Source organism: Panthera uncia, chromosome D4 (assembly GCF_023721935.1).
Source record: "Panthera uncia isolate 11264 chromosome D4, Puncia_PCG_1.0, whole genome shotgun sequence".
Lineage (NCBI taxonomy): Eukaryota > Metazoa > Chordata > Mammalia > Carnivora > Felidae > Panthera > Panthera uncia.
Genome location: NC_064807.1, coordinates 81,078,335 through 81,097,341, shown reverse-complemented (window position 1 = coordinate 81,097,341; position 19,007 = coordinate 81,078,335). Strand labels below are relative to the sequence as shown.

Genomic DNA, 19,007 nt, shown 5'->3' with positions numbered 1-19,007 from the left:
GAGACTTGGCTTCTCTCTCTGGAAAACGGGGACAGGACAACTGACCCACAGGTGCAGGTGGAGGGGCTCTGGGAGGCCCCCTCGGGCCCCAAGAGGGAGAGGTGGACTGCAGCCAGGAGGGCGGGAGAGGGGGCAAAGTGAGCGAGCAAGTGAGCGAGTGGGGGAAGAACACAGGAGGGAGTGAGGACCAGATTCCGGAACCCAAGGAGTGGCTGGCTCCCTCCGGGCTGGGCCCTGTGACCCACATTTCCATCTCACTGTGACCTGTCTTGTGAAACTCCCTCCCCACCCCCAACATCCAACCAGGCCCCCACATCCTGAGAGTGCTCCCCTCCCCTCCACCCACCGACTGGCTTGGCCCTCCCTGTCCTGCCTATTCCCACCCTTCCTCTGCCCCAAGGCGGGGGCCCCTGCCCCCCATGCCTGGCTGGCTTCTTATCCCCCCAAGGGAGAAAGGCCAGGTCCTCAGCCTGGCATTCGAGGCCTCTCCAGACTGTCCCTGCTCCCCGCGACACTGGATCTTTGGGCAGCCACATAGGCACCTCCCTGCCACTCTGTGCAGCACCCTGTTATCCAGGTGTTAGGGTCTCACCCAAGACGGCCCGGGGGTGTCGGATGGGAAGGCGGGCGGCCGCGCTTCGGGCTCTGGCTGGAGCACCCCGCGGGCACCGCGAAGGTGCTCACCTGGCGGCACCCGGGCTTCCTCCTTTGTTAATGGACGGGGATGCTCCCCTCCCCCAGGGAGGCTGCAGCACTGTCGCCCGTAACACCCGGGGTACAATTATTAGAACTGCACTAGGACGGTGGAGACTCTAAGTGGATTCCGCAACCCGCCCCCCCGTCCCGCCCCCAGGCTGTAAGTTCCAGAGAGCAGGGGCCTTCCTGGTGAGCGGCCCTGGGGCCGGCCTGGCACAGAGCCGGCCAGGTGAATGAGCGGACAAACAGGTGAGCTGCAGTTTGCTTCCCAGCCAGGATCCCGTCTTCCTGTGCTGTCCTCTTGAGACCCTCTCCTTCCCTCTCTGGTGTCAGCTCAACCAGGAACAGTCTGTGCCCTGAAAAATGCCAGGGTGTGGCAGACAAGCCAGGTGCCCCTTGCCAGCCAGGTGTGATCTCCCGGGACCTCCACCAGATCAGAGTTCAGAAACCAGATGTACCTGCCGAAGCAGGTTTTCTAGGCCAGTTACTCCCAAGCGTCCTGGCTGCTGGAACGGGCAGGAGGTGGCCCAGGGGACGTATCTACACGAAGCGGGGTCCCCAGGGGCGCTTGGCTGTGAGGTCCGTGTGCCCACTCAGCAGCTGTTCCCCAGGGCCTACCCGGTGCCAAGCGTGGGCACGCTCAAGGGACTGTCAGCATGGCAAGGACCGGAGGCCATCCTCCCTGCCTGCAGCCCTGCCGGGAGGGTAGATGAGCTTCTCCCCTGAGTGGCTGGGCACCCAGAAAGCTCATCTGGACTCAAGCCCATTTCCCAGGATGCCGTGGCTGTGCCTGGAGAGGAGCGGACACCTCAAGGAGCTCTAGTCCCTGTGGGCCAGTTGACTACAGGGATGTGGTATCCCTCCCTCTGGGCCTCAGTTTCCTCATCTGTCAAATGGAGATAATAAACCTCGTTTGGGATGACTTTTTAAAAAGCCACACGTTTCAGACATCTTTTAAGCCTTGTCTTCTTTGTTAACTCACGTCTTCGGTGAGGTCGATGACTACAGAAAACGGAAGCAAAGGGGCAGCCCTGGGAGGACCGGGCACGGCCCCGGACCCCCCCCAGGGCTGGTCAGGGCACAGTTTAGAGACAAGAGCCTGGCACCCAGCCCGTACACAGGGGCCCTCAGGGGACAGTTTTGCCTGCCCCTTCCCACACCACCCTGGGACTGGCTGTGTCTGGGGGCCTCCTGAGAGCAGGGAAGGCTGCGGGATCCCATCTCCAGCACCCAGCCCTGGGCCAGGGCGGTCGGCCAGGAGAAGGGAGAAGGAAGGAAGTTCTGCCCTGTGGTCAGGCCAGGGGTTGACAGCCTGGGAAAGCCAGCGTGCCCTGACCGCTGTACCTGTCTGGGCTGCCCCCACTCGGACCTGCGAGGTGGCTGAGGCCCGGCACGCGCCCTGGGCACAGGCTGCCTCCCCGCCCACCCCTGATCCCAGCCTGCGGCCGCCCTGTCACTGCCGCCGAACAAGCAGGGCCTGCTCTCCCAGCCCTACAATTTGTCTTGCAGCTGCCGCCGTTGCTCGGAGCCAGACACTTGCTTGTAGCTTGTGAGCTGTGTATGGGCAAATCTTTCATTTTTCTTTCATTACGCCGGCGTGTACTGTCACTTAATTTTTATGTATGCAATCCTTCCTGACAAATATGATCTGCTGCCTGGTAATTCGTCTGACGCTCATTCTGTTCCACGCTCTAATTACGGCTCCTATTCCTGACACCGAGGCAGCCGCTCTGCCACCGCTGGGTACCGCACCTGTCAGCCCGGCCATGGCATGACTAATGCCCTTTCATGCCAGCCTCGTGTTAGCAAATACAGAGGCGGGGAGGGGCCCGGGGGAGGGAGAGGCAGAAGGGGATGCGATTTGCATAAGCCTTGCCAGGGGGTCAGCAGCCTCAGGAGAGGAGGTAGTTGCCAGGGTAACGTGGCTCCCGCCACAGCATCCCCACATAGTAGGTGTGCAGGGACAGCGGATACATAATTCATACCCACGCGCGGGGCGTGAAGGAGCCCTGACCCCCGAGTCCCTTTCTGAGTCACGACGCAACGGCAATTAGTCTGATATCTTGCCGGAGCAAATTTGTGCAGGAGACTTAGCTGTGGCAGACCCGCACTGTGGAGAGGGGGCCTTTCTCCCACGTCGGGGGGGACTTCGGGCCCTGGGTTTCAGCTCTGTGCCGTCTTGCGGTGGAGCCCAGCCCTCGGTTCTGAGAGTGGTCCCACGCCAAGCCCCCTGCGGCCTCTCAGCTCCCTGGCGTCCCCTGGACACGGGCACAAGGCCCCAGGAGGGCTCCTTCCATCCACCACTGGGCCCGGTCGCTGCTCGGAGGCCTCGGGAAGACCCCGGCCTAGCAAGCAGCCTTTTCCCCAGTTCCAATTCCTTCTCATTAATATAATAAGTGCACCAGTCCGAGTCGATAAACTCACACTGTCGGACGAGCCCGTATTTCTGCCCGTTCCTAATGATGTGATCTTAACTGGCTCTGACGAGCGCGCAGTCTCCTCCGTGGAGGGACCGAGAGGAGGGACCTGACTGACAGGGGACAGAGGCAGTGGCTTTAACTCTTCTCTTTGACAGTTGCCCCTGAATGTCTGGCCTTTTGAAACTCCTAAACCAGAGAGGTAAACAGTCCCAAACTCACCGAAGCACTGATTTTCATAAGGAAGGGTCTGAGGGGACCAGGGAACAAGGCTTCCTCTCGGCACGGCAGGCTGGGGGGCTCTGGAGGGAGAGCCAGCACAGCTTCCACGGCCCAGCCCTGGTCTTCTGGAGGAAGCGTGGGCTCCGGAGGAGAGGCCCATGTTCGAGTCCTGGCTCTGCTATGTGACTCAGAAGAATCCCTCAAGCTCCCAGGTTCCAGATTCCTCGTTTGCACAAAGGAAGGGTCCTGTGGACCCTCCCGGCTATTGGAGGTGTGAGTAAAGTGTCATAAACGCAGGGGACGTCCTTTCAAGCCCTGCCCACACCCCACATTCAGACACACACACACACACACGCACATGCACACTCACACACTCAGACACACGCACTCACACGCGCACACACACATCAGAGCTGCTGATCTCTTAGTGCACTTCTCCTGATTGTGTGCTTTACCCCGAAAGCCTCTAAGCCATCGGGACCTGTATGAACAGTGACAGATTCCACCAGGAAAGTGTGTCTCCGGGAGAACACCTCGCTGTCACCAGAAGCTGCTTTCTGTACTCACAGCATGCCGCAGGCACTCGGGGAGAGGGTGGGGGACACACAGGCTGGGGCCGTGGAGAAAAGAGTGGTTCCCAAGGGAGGGGGTCGGCCTTCACAGGGCAGGTAAGCCTCAGGAGCACCTTCCCCGGCAAACGCCACCTCCAAGAACCAGGGACAGGCTCGCTGGGAGCAGGATGCCCCTGCCATATCTGCGTCCTTCCCACCCAGCCCTGGTTAAATGCGGATATGCCCTGCTGTAACGCACAGGGGACCCCCACGTCTGTGTTCCACTGGGGGCCTCCCGGTTTCTCTTTCCTAATCAAATGAAAACTCCTCACCCTCCAACATTCCACGTTTCATACCCAGTCACGTACCCGGTGTATGGATTCGGAACTGCCATTGCTTCACGGAACCCGAAACCCACGCGTGCCCAAGTGTATCCCCAAGTCCAGCCCTCAGGTGCTCTCCAACTCTGGGAATGGTACCGGCCCAGTGAGCCTGGCACTTAGGCACCCCCGTCTGCAGCACCCCGCGCACCCCACTCTCCGGCTCACCCGTCCCCTGCTCCCTGCACCACAAGCTCCCCTGCACCCTTCACAGTCCAGCGACAATGTCACCTCCTGCTAGGTGAGACCCTGGTAACCTGGTCCCTGGGGCTTCAAAACTGCCGTGTAAAAGCCAAAACCTGAAAGAGCGCCAGTGTCCCCCACCAGGAGGACTGGACCGAGCGTGGGGCATCCACGGGACGGAACACGACGGGAGAAAGAGAAAGACGGGACCGCCGTCCCGGACGGGCTCTGCCGTCCTTTCCTGGAAGGGGCGGCGAGGCAGCGTGAGGACGCAGGGGACTCCCAGCCGAGGCCTCTCAGTTCGCCCTGCTCTGGGTCACTGTGGTGAAGAGGTTAGTAAAGACTGGGGCTCAGGAAGGTATGTTCCTGCGTTAACGGACCAAAGGCCCTGTGGGGTGAACATTCGCATCTCCCCGCAGGGTCGCCCAGGACCGCCAGCCGCTGCTGGGATGTGTGCACAGGCCTCCTTACCTAGGGAGTGGGCTGCAGTGGTCTCGGAGCTGAAGAAGCGACCCAGGCCGAGGTCACCAAGCTTCACGACACCCGTGGCCGTGATGAACACGTTGGCAGGCTTGATGTCTACAGAGGAAGAAGGCAGCTGGTGTGGGGGCAGAAGTTGGGGGGGGTGGCGGGTAGGGCAGGACACAGTGTTGAGCATCTTGTGGGTCCTCGGGGGAATCGGAGAATGGGCACGTGCGAGGCCCTGGGCTGGACTCCCGGACTCCCCGAAGGCCAGGCAAGATGCTCACACGCCCCTGTCCGGGGAATACAAAGTGGTCCAGCTTCCTCACGGATGTCCCCAGACCATTCTCCCCAGAGCAGGGAACGCTGCCTCCTGGGCCCCAGGGGTGCCCAGCACCCCCCCGCCCCACCCGCGGGCTCTGGGGGGGAGTGGCGGTGCCCAGACGCCGCGGGCTCTGGTGGACGCGTACCTCGGTGCATCACCCGGCGAGAGTGCATGTGTTCCACGGCGCTGCACAGCTGTGCGAAGTACTTCCACACCGTCCTCTCGGGGATGAGCCGCTTCTGCTTCTTAAAGTACTGCGGTGGGGAAGACAGACAGGCCTGGGGGACGGGCCGCAAGGGAGGTGGCCACGGGGCAGCGCCCCTGTCCTGTCCCCAGTGGTAGCTGGCACCTGGCACGGGGGCGGGTGGTCAGGCTGCTGAACAAACAATACATCTGGAACGGAGGGTGCTGTGCTCCCGTCTACACTTCAGCCCCAGACGGCCCTCCGTGGCCACCGGTCCGCCCCCACCCAGCGCTGACCTCCCTGCGGGTGGAGCAGGTCTGGCCCAGAGTGAAGGTCCTAGAGGACTTTGCAGAATGGATGCCTGGTCTGCATCTTGAAGGCTTCTCTCAATCACACTTTTTCTGGCATTTTCCGGACACAGGCCCGTCTCCCACACAGCCTGATGGGGAAGCTCCTTGCTGGAGCAGATAGGCATGGACTCTGTCTGCCCCTCGCCCCAGCTTGGCCCAGAATGGGGGTACCCGGTGCCTGGTGGTTAAATCCCAGCTGCCCTGTCCCTGGGAACCCAGGCACTAATCTACTTCATTGCCTGAAAAAACATATTTAATGCTCCAGAAAACAGAACGAAACCCAAAATGCCACCCAAGCTGCACTGAGTGAGCCGTAGGTAACCAAAGGTCCCGGAAGGAGCACACGGGGAAGAGGCCCTCACCCATGACCCTCCGGGGAGTCTCCTGTGAGCCAGGCCTGAGGGGTGGGGTGGGGGGTGGGGCAATGACTCACGCACACCGGTAACCTGAGTACTGGGTTTTTGTTCAGAGGCTTTTCGCTCCAGAACAACCACCTTTTCCAAAGCAGCCAGAGGCGAAGCCATAGGCCCATTTGTTCGGGCAGCTGCTCGGGTGCAGGGAAGACAGTGGCCGCCCCAGGACACGCTCCTGGCCTAGGGAAGGGAGTTTGTGGCAGAAGACAGGACCTGAGCTCACACGGGTAAGCACCCGCCTTGTGCAGCCACTGTGCTGGGCCCTCAGCAGGGGTGACTGCACCCATCTTACACATGAGGAAACCAAGGGCCACACAATAGCTGGTAAGGGGCAGTCACGGCTCAACCCCAACCTCCCAGGGCCAAGCTCTTAACCCTAATTAACTCTGAATGACACTGGTAACCACTGGATGAGGGACTGAGCTCAGAGAGGTTCAGGAACTTGCCCAAGGTCACGCAGCTGGAGTGCCAGAGGGGGGACTTGATCTGGGCACCTCCGACAATGGGACGGTCATGGCTGAAAGCCCCTGGCCTGGCAGTTAAGCCCCATGAGGCTCTCCCGAGGCTCCATTCTGGGACAGGGACCTCACGGGTGAGCTGCCGAGGCTCCCAGCACAGACCGCTGGCACAGGACCCCACTCCCCTCCACGCTACCCCGGGTCTCCGTGGTGGGTTGGGCTGGAGCGTTGTTTATGCTGTGATGTTGGTTAATCCTCATTACAGCTTTTAAGCTCGGCTGCGAATGGTGCTTTTCTAAATGTCACGTCCTATAAGCGCCGTGTGACATTTAGCGGGAAGGCGCAGAGTCTCTGGTGGGTTTTGGGGTGGCGGCAACTCTCAGCTTCACTGTCCGTCATAAATAACGTCGGCGCTGTGGCAGTGGTGGCACTGCTTGGCCTGAGGCTGCGGGCCCTTGGGACACAGGGCCTAGGCCAGTAGCCTTCAGGCTAGCCCAATGGGGCGGCCGTGGTGCAGCCCGGCCTGGGGCCCCGGCAAGGTCCCCAGTTCCCCTCAGTACCCAGAGGCAGCCAGAGAGTGGGAAAGGCCACTCGGGGAAACTGAGCTCCTACCAAGTCCCAGGCATTGTGAAGAGCGTATTACAGATGGGGAAACTGAGGCATAAGGCCCCCTTCCCGCCAAGGGAGGAGGGTCTAGCAGGTGTGTCTGCCTCCAGACCGAGGGTGTCTCTCCTGCCCTGCCTCTCCCGCTTGCTGGGAGCAGCACCCAGCCAGGGCCCTGCAGGGGAAGCGGCTGGCACTGCAGCAGAGGGAACAGGAACGGGGGAGGGCCCTGTGACTGAGAGAGAGGAGGTACCGTGTCAGGAGGGGAGGGCTCCTGAGATGGGGCCGGGAGGCCGCCCCCCAGAAACCCAGCGGGTATGTGACCAACTTGATCTCTCTGGGCTGGTGTGGGCCCTGAGGAGGCCAGGGAGAAGGGGAGGGCAGCTGGGGAGGGGGCACCCCACTCCCCAGGCCAGGCACAAGGTGCTGGACACCCACATGCCTCCCTCCTCTCTTTCACCCGGAAGGAGCCTGCACCCAGCCCAGCACCCAGCACCCACCCCCCCGCAGTCCCTCACGCACCCCCAGGACAGAGATGGAAACCGGGCTTTGTGGGCAAGGGGTTTGATTTGCCCAGTCGCCAACCCCCGACTGTTTGATTCCAGCCCCGCTCTGCTGACGGAGATGCTGCAAGGGGCCTGGGTCTGCAGGGGCTTCAGGGTGCAGCACCCTCGCCATGGGCCACGTCCCAGGGCCCTTCCTCTGTCTCCCCTCCACCTCCTGTTCACGGATTCCACTCCCACCCCCCACCCCACCTTCTGCTGGGCATCTAGTCTTTCTTCTAGAACACCATACAAACCATGTCTACTCCCCACCATGAGTCCCGGGAAGCTCCCTGCTGACCTTGGGGCAAGGTCTCGAATCCTGGGCCCAGACGGTGAGGCCCTGGGCAACCTGATTGCCCCACCTCCCCCCACACTCCCTCCACCTCACCCAGTACTTTGTGGACTCTGGACTGCTCATCCCACTGGGTTCTTGCAAGCTGTTCTGCTACAACACCCCCCTCCCCCCTGCGCTGTCTCCTTCAGGTCTCAGCTCAGGCCACCTCCTCCAGGAAGCCTTCCCTGGCTCCCACAGGTCCTGAACTTGGCTTGCTCACATGGCCTTGTGACTTTTTGTTCGTGGGTCTGCCCTCCTGTTAGAAGGCAAGCTCCCTGAGGGCAGCACCCACGCCTAGGTCTCGGCACCCAGCGGGTGCTGGATGCGTGTGTGTTCAGCAAGAGAACGACATGTGAAGGAGAAACACGGGGTGGGGGTGGGGGGGGGGGGGGGAGAAGGAAGAACTAAGACATGATAGAGCACATCTGTTCCCACCAGGGATCTGTGTGGAGATTAACATCCCGGCAAACACATTAATATGTCAACGAAAATATAAAAGCAGGTGATAACAGCTCAAGTAATGCCGCTTCCCAACGACGCCCGAATTCCTAGGAGCCAGATTTCAGAAGAGCAAGCGCTGAGCAATTGCTCAGTCCCCAGCGCCTGGTGGGAAAGACGGAGAACCCATGTCTGGCCCCTTTTGCAAGTGTTGCCGGGAGCAAGGTGGGGGCTCCGGCGTAGCTGGCCTCGCTCAGAAGCAGATGGACTGGGCTGGGGGAAGGAGGCGGTGGGGGCCCATGGCCAACAGCCTGCAGGCTGGTCAAGCCAGCAGGGGAGTCAGGGCCTTGAGGGAGGAGCATAGAGCGGGATGGAGGGCTGAGGGCTGGGGCTTGGGGGTCCCACAGAGAGGCTGTGTGGCCTCAGGCAGGCAACTAAATCTCTCTGAGCTCTGCTGAGGACGGTGTGTGCTTAGTGAGTGATGTGTGTGCTCAGCACGGTTGTGGCTCACAGGAGGTGCTCCAGCGATGGAGTTGTGATGGTTCCTGAGTCCAGACTCTCGGTGGGCGTGGGCCTGGGCCTGGGCCTCAGGATGGGGGGCAATGGGGGCAGGGCAGTATGGGGGCTGCCGTGGGACACAGAGCAAGAGCCAGACCTGGTAAGTCATTCAACCTCTCAGAGAGCCCCGCCTCAGCCACTGCATGGAGTGAGGTGTCCCTCCAGCGCTGGAGCGGCCCCCGGGGGATCACTTGGGTGCTGATGCCTGGAGGCCCTGGCTAGGAAACAGAGAGCGGCGCCACACAGGCACGGCACTATCCCCGTGTTACTGGGTATCCTCGGGTAAGTCTCTTAGCCTTTCTGGGCTTAGTTTTCCCTTTGGAAAGTTGGACGCACAACACCTTTTCCCAGATTCTGTGAGCTGGGGTCTGACCTAACGTGGGGTTCTATCCCTGTCTCTACCATAAGGTGGCCTGTGGGCAGCCTGGGGCAGTGGGGACAGCCAGAGGCGTGCTTTCTGTCCATGGCTGACCCTCTCCCAGAGCCCGAGCGGGCACCCTCCAGGCCACGGCTGAGGCCTGTGAGGCACTGGCCAGGGAGGCTGAGTGGCCCTGGTGGACAGCCTCCACCCGAGGCCACAGCAGCAAAGACTCCAGGCCGAGGGGCTTCCTGATCCTGGGCTCCCTGTGTCTGGACAGCCCCCGGGGCCGGCCTGCCTGCCGGCCTCACTCACCTTGATCATCTGCGAGAGGTCACCCGCATCGGCCAGCTCCAGCACAATGTTCAGCTCGTTGTCCTCAATAAACGAGTCCAAATACTTGATGATGTTGGGATGATTTAGTTGCTGTCCAAAGAGAGAGAAAGAAGGGGAGGCAGAACCAATGAGGGCTGGTCCAGCCTAGTGCCTGCCCCGTGCTGGCTCACAGCAAGTATTCATTAGCAGGGCCCTGGCTTTGCTACACAAGGGAGTGTCTTGGGGGAAAGGCCTGTGCTTGGGAGTCAGGCAGACCCAGGCAACACTGGGAATGCCTTTCTGCATCTCTGAGTCTCAGTTTCCCCATCTGTACAATGGGCATAATGTATTCATGAGTAGTAGTGAGCATTAGATGTGCCGAGGCCTCTAACACAATGTCTAACTTGGTGACTGCCCGGACCTGAGACTCCATGGACACCTGTGAACAGGATCCTCCTCCTCCTCCTCCTCCTCCTCACCACCCGTGACCCTCGGCAGCAGGGCTGGGCCCCCACTGCCCTATTGCTGTGCTCAGCAGGCCTGTGCTGGTGCTCCCAAGTGCGCCCATCTCCCTTCTTCCTCCCTCCTCTCATTTTGACACATCCTTGTGAAATCCTGAAAAAAAAAAACCCAACAGTTCCTGGCGTGCTCTGTGCTGAAGCCCTGCCTCTGGCCTGACCACCATGGCCCACGTGCTTTCCAGACAGGACAGCTCCCCACCAGCTGGAAGTCAGCCCCCGCCTGGCTAAGAGGGGACAGACCTTGGCAACTTTTTATAACTCAGACTGACTGTTTCCACCAAATGATTCCAGAGTCTGGGAAAGCAGAGGGGACTCAAATATTCTGCCAGGGCTTGGTCGGCCAAGTCCACGGGGGCGGCTGTCAGCAGACAAGCAGAGGCCACCGTCGCACACATTTTCTAGAAGACCTGGAAGTTGCTGTGAGAGGGGTGTGGATTTGTGCTGTGTGCCGACCTGTGCCCGCCTTCGGATTCTAAAATGAGGGGGACCTTGGCAGGCATCACATGGCTGTGCTCCAGGTCTGGGTCCGCAGACACCCCTCAATCAGAAGCCACAGGTGGCCTCTGTCGCTGGCCATGTGTCTGCCCCTCCCTCGACTCCACTCTATCCTGATGTCCACTGCCCGTCTGAGCCCTCAGGCCCCCTGTCCTGGGCCTCACCCCCTTTGTCAGCACAGCAAACAGCATGATTATAGTCTTAGCCTCTACATTTAGGGCTATGCTCCGTTTCAAATAAATTTTTATGTACAGCGTGAGGCAGCGGTCAAGGCTCACTTCTGTCCCTTTGGACGTCCAGTTTTCCCAGCACCTGGATTAAGAGTCTTTCCTTCGTCCACTGAACTGTTGTGGTGCCTTCGTCAAAAGTCACCTTTACCCGGATTTTGTTTTGAGGCCTTCCCGGAGCTAACGCTGGCCATCACATCAGCTGATATTTTCCATTTACCAAAAAAAATATCAAAGCGAGTGGAATGCTGGCACTTGATCAAGTTGAAAACGCTTTGAAGTCTCGAATGCACCTTATGACGTGCCAGCGCTGTTGTTATTATAAACGAGAGTCCCCTGCTCTTTCAGCCCACTCTTGGCGCTCACCTCCCCACCTCCCCACCTCCCCGGGGGAACCTTACATCCTCCCAGGGAGGCCTCCCCGACACCCACCAAGGTCATCAGCAGACTGGGCAGCACAGTTTTTCAAATGACTTGGAAAGACTGGAGGGGGTTTGGGTGGGAATGAAAGCTTCAGTCAAGGGGGCTGTTGCCTCGAGGTGCTGGCTCTTGGGGGGAGGAGGGGGAGGCCTCTCTCCCTGCTCCCAGGGCAGGCCTGAGGAGGGCAGGTGACGTCAGGGCTCCCTCGAATACCCCGCCAGGCTACAAAGGTACAGACTGGGGCGAAAAGGGACCCCCAGAGGTCAGCTGGGGGCAATCCCCGAGGCCTGGAGAGGGAAGGGACTGGCTCTGGAGGACGAAGCCCGGTCCAGAACCTGGTCCAGTAACCGAGGACTGCTGTCCACCCAGGGTCCCCTTCTGAGCCTGCAGCCTGTTGGGGAGCTCAGGCGTGTCTCAAAGGGGACACGCCTGGGCCAAGGATGTAGGAAGTGCTCCAGAGGTGCGAGTGGTGGGGTTTCGTGGTTTGTGAGCGGGGGAGGGGTAGCTGCTTTGGCTTCGTGTATCTAGGGTTCAGGTAAGTAACACCTCAAGATTCATCTCAGTGCAGCTCCTCCTGGCAGCATCGGCCACTCTCTCGCTCTCTGGCGTCCCGACAATCCACGCCCGTGTCTCTCTCTCTCTCACAACCTGGAGCTCCACAGGGTGGGGCTGTCCCTGAGGTCCCGCGCCATGCCTGGCGGTCGTGCTGGCTGCCGAGGGATGGACGACGGACAGATGGCCAGACGGAAGGAAGGCAGAGGTGACAGTAAAGGGCTCAGGTCCCCCCCCCCCCCCCAACTTGAATCTCTGCCGCCAGGGGCTTTGCTCCGTCCCACTCGTGGCCCCGCTGGGACGTGACACGGCAGTCTGTGAGGATCTGTCTTCCCTGCTGGCTGCATCCTTGTGCCCAGCACTCAGTGCTGCTCAAAACTGTGCTGACTATATGAACACATGATCTCTGCCTGTGTTCCGACAGGGTCCGCCTTCCCGCCCCACGTCCGGGGGGGGGGGCCTCTGCACTGGGAGGTTTTGGGGTTCGGGTCCTGGCATGAATGACGTGAATGATGTTGCCCAGTGGCCCCTCTGAGAACTGTGGTTCCCTTTGTTTTGCAGGAAACACCTCGCGCCCTGGCTCATCCTGTTGACTTCCTCTGGGCAGGCAGGGAGCTGGATCGGCGTTCTGGAAAAGGGCTGGCGGTGAGCGGCAGAGGTTGTGACCACGATGACAAGGGCTGCCTGTGACCGAGCACTTACACACAGCAGATGCTACACTGAGCACTTCCAACCCATTTTCTAATTCCCCCGGCACCTGAGGACAGTCCTGTTACCATCACTCCCTTTTACAGATGACAAAACGGAGGCCGCGAGTGGTCAACAGCTTGCCTACAGCCACATAGCTAGTGAGGGGTGTGCCCACTTCCAGAGCCATGGTCAATGGCACACGGCCACACTGCAGCCTGAGGAAGCCCCCGGAATAGGCCCAGGTCGCACCAAGCCTCACCTATGACTTCACCGAAGCCCAGGGACCCAGAACAAGCTGGCTCGGTACGAGCACACGTATAATTCCTTACTCGTTGTGAATGGCACATGTGCATTCTTGGCCACAAGAGAGGAGAGAGGGTGGGTGACCATGGCAGCAGGTCCCCAGGGCTGGGAAATCAGTCTGAGTCCTGAGACCACACCCGGGTCCCAAAGTCGACTGTTAAGGTAAAACTTTAAAAAGGTTATCCGAAGGGGATTTTTGGACCTGTAACAGCTGGAGTTAAGGACACCTCCCTGTAAGCCTCCCTGGGACCCATCATAGGCAGGGTCACAAATCACATCAGGCCGCAACCCCCCCGCTCTCAGCCACTTCAGGGGCCTCCCCGTTCCCGCGTTCGAGTCCCACATCCCAAGGGTGGCGTCCGAGGCTGCCACCACCTGGCTCCCCAATTCCACACTGCGGGGATCCCCCAGCCTTCCAGAGTCTGGGACGGGACCCTGCCCTCCTTGGGCCCTGGGTCAGCCGGCATCCCTCGCACAGTCACACCGGCTGCCTGCCTGCTCCCTGCTGCCTGGAAATGGCTGAGGGCAGGCAGGGACCAGGCCTGAGAGCCCAGGGCAGACCCGGCAGGGTAAACCGCTAACCAGAAATCCCGCAGCGGGGCTTCCGCATCATTGCGACCAGCAGCCCCACTTTACCAGAAGGTGTGGAGCAAGCCCTCTGTCTCCTGAAAGGGGAGGACCTACTGTGTGCTCTACTGTGCTGGGCCCTCCTCGGATACTATTTTACCTCATCTTCTCCAACTGCCCGTATCCCGTGAGGCAGGTATTCTCACCACTGAGCAGATGGGCAAACTGAGGCTCCCGGAGGCTAAGGCACTTGCTTAAGGTCACACGGCTTGTAAATGAAGACATTAGGATTTGAACCTAGGCTCCTGGGCCTCCGATATGCGGAACATTCCTCCTCCTCCACCACCCATGAGACCACAGGCAGAATCCCAAGCCTGGGGAGTAGGGAGGGATCTCCAGGAGAAAGCAGCCCTAGTCTGGGGGCAAGTCTAGTCCAGAGAGTTCTGTTGTCTCTGACTCTGGGGAGACCAAGGAGGAAGCCAGCGGGGAGGAGAAAGGAAAGGACACAGATACCACCACCCCCGCCCCCCAGCCTCCTGTTTGGGTAGGTCTGGGAAGAGCTAACAGGGTGACGACCCTCCAGCACCAGGAGCCCCGGGCCAGACAACTGGCTGTGAATCCTCTCCTGCATCCCGGGCTGGCCTTGCTGAGTCACCCCGGGTGGGGGCATCTCCCAGGTGGCAGTGATTTGGTGCCCTCGGGGGAAGGACTTTGGTGCCAGGTGCTGGTGTCCATAAACAGAATCAACGTGGGGCAAGGACGGCCAGTCTGGGGGCGCCATGAGGCCTGGGCAGAGGTGAGGTGGGGTCCACGCCCACCCAATCATGAGAAAACAAATGGACCACTAACCCTCAAAAGGGTGTTGTTTCTGAACCTAACCGGCTGCGGTCTGTGACAGCCAAGAGGTGGCCCAGGGTGGGGACCAGGCCACCGCAAGGAAGCAAGGGGCTCCTGCTCAGGCCAGGGCACTCACCTTTAGGAGGCCAATCTCCTTGACGCAGTCCTGCCTGGCTTTGGCGTCCATCATCTCAAATATCTTGGGTGAGAGGAAAAAGAGAGAGAGTGGTCAAAACCCAGCTCCCGGGACCCCCACCGGGAGCCACAAGAATGGGAACTCCCACCCCGGCTCTCCCACCTCCTCGCCGAGGGACGCCATAAACACAACGGCTGTTTACCGGGTGCCCATCCTATGCCAGGCGCTCTGGGCTGAATCCTCCCGTGAGGCAGGGGTTACTGGTGCCGACTTACAGAGAAAGACCGAGAAATGCAGTGACTTGCTGAGGTCACCCACTGGTAAGTGGGAGGCCAGGAAACATGCTTGGAGCCTCAGTCTTCACCTCTGAAAATGGGGCCAATAGCCTGGCCTGACCTCCCAGGCGGTCATGTGGGCTGAGTGAGAGGGTGTAAGCACAGCACCTGGCACCACACACCCTCCCCCCCCCCCCCCCGCCACCCCGGGGCCCGTTCAGTGCCCGTTCGCCGTGGGCCCTCAGAATACCTTCTGACTCCCGGCAACAAACAGAAGGTCCCCACTACAAAACCCGACATGGCACAGAAAAGCAGGACAAAGAGGGCCAGGCGAGCCCCTCCTTGGAAGACAAATCAGAGCAGAAAATGGGCCTTTTCTAAAGAGAGGAGCCCGCCTCTCCTCCAGCGACCCGGAGCCACATGTGCGGTTTACAGACCAGCAAAGAAACCATCTGTCGCCTGGGTCCCCACCCGTGGCTGAGTCTGCGTCCCCTCCTCTGCCCAGGCGGTTAGGCTCATTCTCGAAGGACAAATGAGCAAACTGAGGTGTCGGGAAACTCTGCTGGGGGATTTAAAGCCACCTTCTGTGGCAACGTGCTGTTCAAATGTGCCCAGTGGCTCTCACTGAAACGCATCCTGGCAGGACTCTGCGGCTGCCAACCCATCTGCTTGAGCCCCCTCCTCCATTTCGGGGGGACACGGAGGTCAGGAAAGGCTCTCACACCCAGAGGCGACCAGCAAGTGCTGAGTCGGTGTGGGTCAGAGTCTGAGCTCCCCCTCAGCTCGCTCTGTGGGCTCGGTGAGATGGATACTCATGCCTCTGTGGTTCTTCTGATCTGAGGAATGGGGTGACCGCCCTCACCCACAGGACTGTTCTCAAGACACGACCCGGTATACAGTGGTGCTCAATGCATGCTCATTTGCCTTTTCCTCTAAGGCTCACGATGAGCTTTCATCAACAGGAGCCCACCTAATCCTTCCCACAGCCCAGTGAGTTGGGTGACGATTTCAGAGGAAGGGTCGAGGACTGGCCAAGGGCCACAATGTTGTTTTTTTTTTTTTTTTTTAATTTTTTTCTTTTAACGTTTATTTATTTTTGAGACAGAGAGAGACAGAGCATGAACGGGGGAGGGGCAGAGAGAGGGAGACACAGAATCGGAAACAGGCTCCAGGCTCTGAGCCGTCAGCCCAGAGCCCGACGCGGGGCTCAAACTCACGGACCGCGAGATCGTGACCTGAGCTGAAGTCGGACGCTTAACCGACTGAGCCACCCAGGCGCCCCAAGGGCCACAATGTTTAGACACAAAAGCTGGCTCCCGTGATGTGGTTTTGACCCTATGGGCTCACCTGCACCTTCTTTAGAGCCACCGTCTTCCTGTCCAGCAGGCAGGTGGCCTTGTACACCTCGCTGAACTGTCCTCGGCCTATCTTCTTCTCGATCTGGAAGTCTGCCAGCGAGCAGCGAAAAGACAGGGTGTTCGGGTGCCTCTGGAGGAGACAGACAGAGGGGTATCAGTAGCCAGGCTGTAGTGAGGGGCCGGGCCCTGGGCAGCTGGGGCCCCTTCCAGAACCCGGCAACTCCAGCAGTGCTCCTCCAAGGCCACGGAGAGACTTTGAATGCCAACCTCACTGTCAGAGACTCCATCGGCCCCCTGGGTGCTGTCCACACCACAACCCCCACTCTGTAGATGAGAATCTGAGGCTGCTGGTTTCTGCCATGGCACTTAGCACCACCCCTCATTACCTGATCGCACGGTCATCTGCTTGTTTCTGTCCCGCACTCCCAGAAAGCTGACTCCCTGGGGCCAGGGCCTCGCCCACCTTGTTCACTCCTGAAGCCCTTGTGCCCAGGCTGGAGCCAGCAAGCAGAGCAGGTGTGAAGGAAGTGACCCACCAAGATCACACAGCTAGGGCGAGGCCCCTCTGGGTCTCACTGGCCCCAAGGCCCTCCACGTGTCGGCCCCAACCCTAACCCTACGAGTCATTGTAAGACGTGACTTCCCCTCCCGGGGTAGCCAATCCCATCCAAGAGATGAGAAAACCAAGATTAAATCTGCAGTCTCACCATTCCAAGCCCCTTCTTTGAATAAACAGGCCCCTTTATGGCAACATGAGGGGTCCAGACACTTCACGGTGACTCTCCAGGGGCCAGCACAGAAACCCACAACTGAGCAGTACGACCTGCCCAGGGATGGTGCTGCCCAGTGAGGCAGCAGTGGCCACGTAGCCCCTTGCCACCACCCCCCCGCCCCCCCCAACACACGTGCAAAGTGCTCTGGGGAGAAGGAGAGGAGGGGGTGCCTTCTTGGGCCCTGGAAAGGGGAAGAGGAGGGGAGGACGGCGAGGATGCCTTGGCTCTGGTCTGCCCCGCGCTGGCCTGCCAAAATACGTCCTCCTCCTGCTACCCGCCCCCTCGCGCCACTCTGGGACAGGGGGTCACCGCCACTGGGGACCCGCCCCGGCTGGGTGGCGGAGTGAGGACAGGGTCTCACATATAGAAGGGGGACAGAAACATCTGTGGAGTTCATTTTAGGGGGTGAGGGTGAGGCAAGAGGTACAGAGAGCCCCACCCAGGCAGGAAGGGACAAGTGTCTGAATTTTCTGATGCGAAAAGGCCTCTTCCAGACTTGGGCCGGAGGCATCCAAGAGGGTGGAAGATCAGGAACTTTATTGGGCTGCCTTCTGGAACTCTCCTTCACCCGAATACCAACTTTTAGACAAATAAGCCCCGGAAGGAGCCTGCGGAGCCCTGTGGGGCTGGCATCCGTTTCAGTACGTCTGCTCTCAATCAGCCTCGAGTTTTTCCTTCTTTTTCTTTGCTACACGAATGTGTTCAGTTTGAACCGTGAAATAGGCGAAGATAAGGAGAGCACGCCATCACGGTGAGGTGAGTAGAGCCACCCACGAAGCCTTTAAGACCCCACGTGCTCTGCCCACCCACATCCTCGCACCTCTGCGTCCTTGCTATTTTAGGACTTTCTCTTGGTCGCTTCGCTCCTTCCACACTGACTATCCTTTTTTTGTTCTCGCTGGGCCTTCTGCCTGGAATGTCCCTCGGACGCCTCACCGTTTCTCTCCCTTCTACACTTCTGACTCTTCCCCCTTCGTGTTCACCTTCCAGCATTCCAAATCCCATCCATATTCTACTTAGTTATCTTCTTTGTGTCCCGACCACTAGAAGGTATGCCCCACAAAACGGTGTCACATGCTGTAGGCACTCAATAAATGTTTGTTCAGTGAACAAATATTCACATATATGGAGATGGTGTACTTTTTAAAGACACAAAATCGTGGGGTGCCTGGGTGGCTCAGTCGGTTAAGCATCCGACTCTTGATTTCGGCTTGGGTCATGATCTCACGGTTTGTGAGTTCGAGCCCCGCACAGGGCTCCTCGCGGAGAGTGGGTATCCCTGCTTGGGATTCTCCCTCTCTTTCTGCCCCTCCCCCACTCACGTGTGTGTGTGTGTGTGTGTGTGTGTGTGTGCACGTGCACGCGCGCTCTCTCAAATAAACTTTAAAAAATTCCACAAAATGGTGTGAACGTTTTACTCTAAGACTTGCTTTCCCCTCTCTCAGTAACTGATGGATATTGTCCACTGACAGTGATTTAAATAACTGCCAAATATAGTCCACAGTAGGCTTGTTTCTAGTCTCTCATCACTACAAATAACGTTGCGATAAACATCCTTATGTAGATCTCCTTATGCCTATTTTCTGGGTTGCTGACTGGTGACCTTGGGCAATTACACAAGCTGCTGGGTCTCAGTTGCCTTGTAAGGCAGAGGTATAGAAGCGTGCCTGTCTTATAGGGTTGCTTTAAGGATCACGTGAGATTGCTGAGTACCACCCCCAGCACACAGTAGGTGCTCAGTGGTTTCTATTACTGAGAAGTGGAGGTGGATCAGGAGAGAGGGGCCCTGAGCTGCTGCTACTCCTCACCCCGGCCTTTCTGAACCTGCCCAGACCCAGCTCTGTGCCAAGGAAACCCTAACAGCACCCGCCTGCCAGGAGTGAGCGATGGAAGTCCAAGGCTCACAGCCTGCTGCCTCCTTCCCTCAGCAAGGTAACGGTGGGGCCAACCTTGGCTCTGAAGTCTTGAGGCATAATTACCTCTCCTGGTGAGAGATTTGAAGATGCTTCCTAGGGGGGGCGCTGAGCAGAAGGCAGGGCTGGTGGAGGAGGAAGACCACAA

General features: G+C 59.3%; 1 protein-coding gene across 5 annotated transcripts in view; it reads right to left on the bottom strand.

Moving 5' to 3' along the window:
* NEK6 (NIMA related kinase 6) overlaps nt 1-19,007 on the bottom strand; it is an 86,169-nt gene that overhangs the window by 18,308 nt on the left and 48,854 nt on the right. For all 5 annotated transcript variants that reach the window (XM_049637661.1, XM_049637677.1, XM_049637652.1 and 2 more), the window contains 5 exons: nt 16,163-16,303; nt 14,541-14,603; nt 9,793-9,903; nt 5,382-5,490; nt 4,921-5,028 (listed from right to left, as the gene is read on the bottom strand). In XM_049637661.1, the coding sequence (XP_049493618.1) occupies nt 4,921-5,028; nt 5,382-5,490; nt 9,793-9,903; nt 14,541-14,603; nt 16,163-16,303 (532 nt within the window). The remainder of the gene's footprint in view (nt 1-4,920; nt 5,029-5,381; nt 5,491-9,792; nt 9,904-14,540; nt 14,604-16,162; nt 16,304-19,007) is intronic.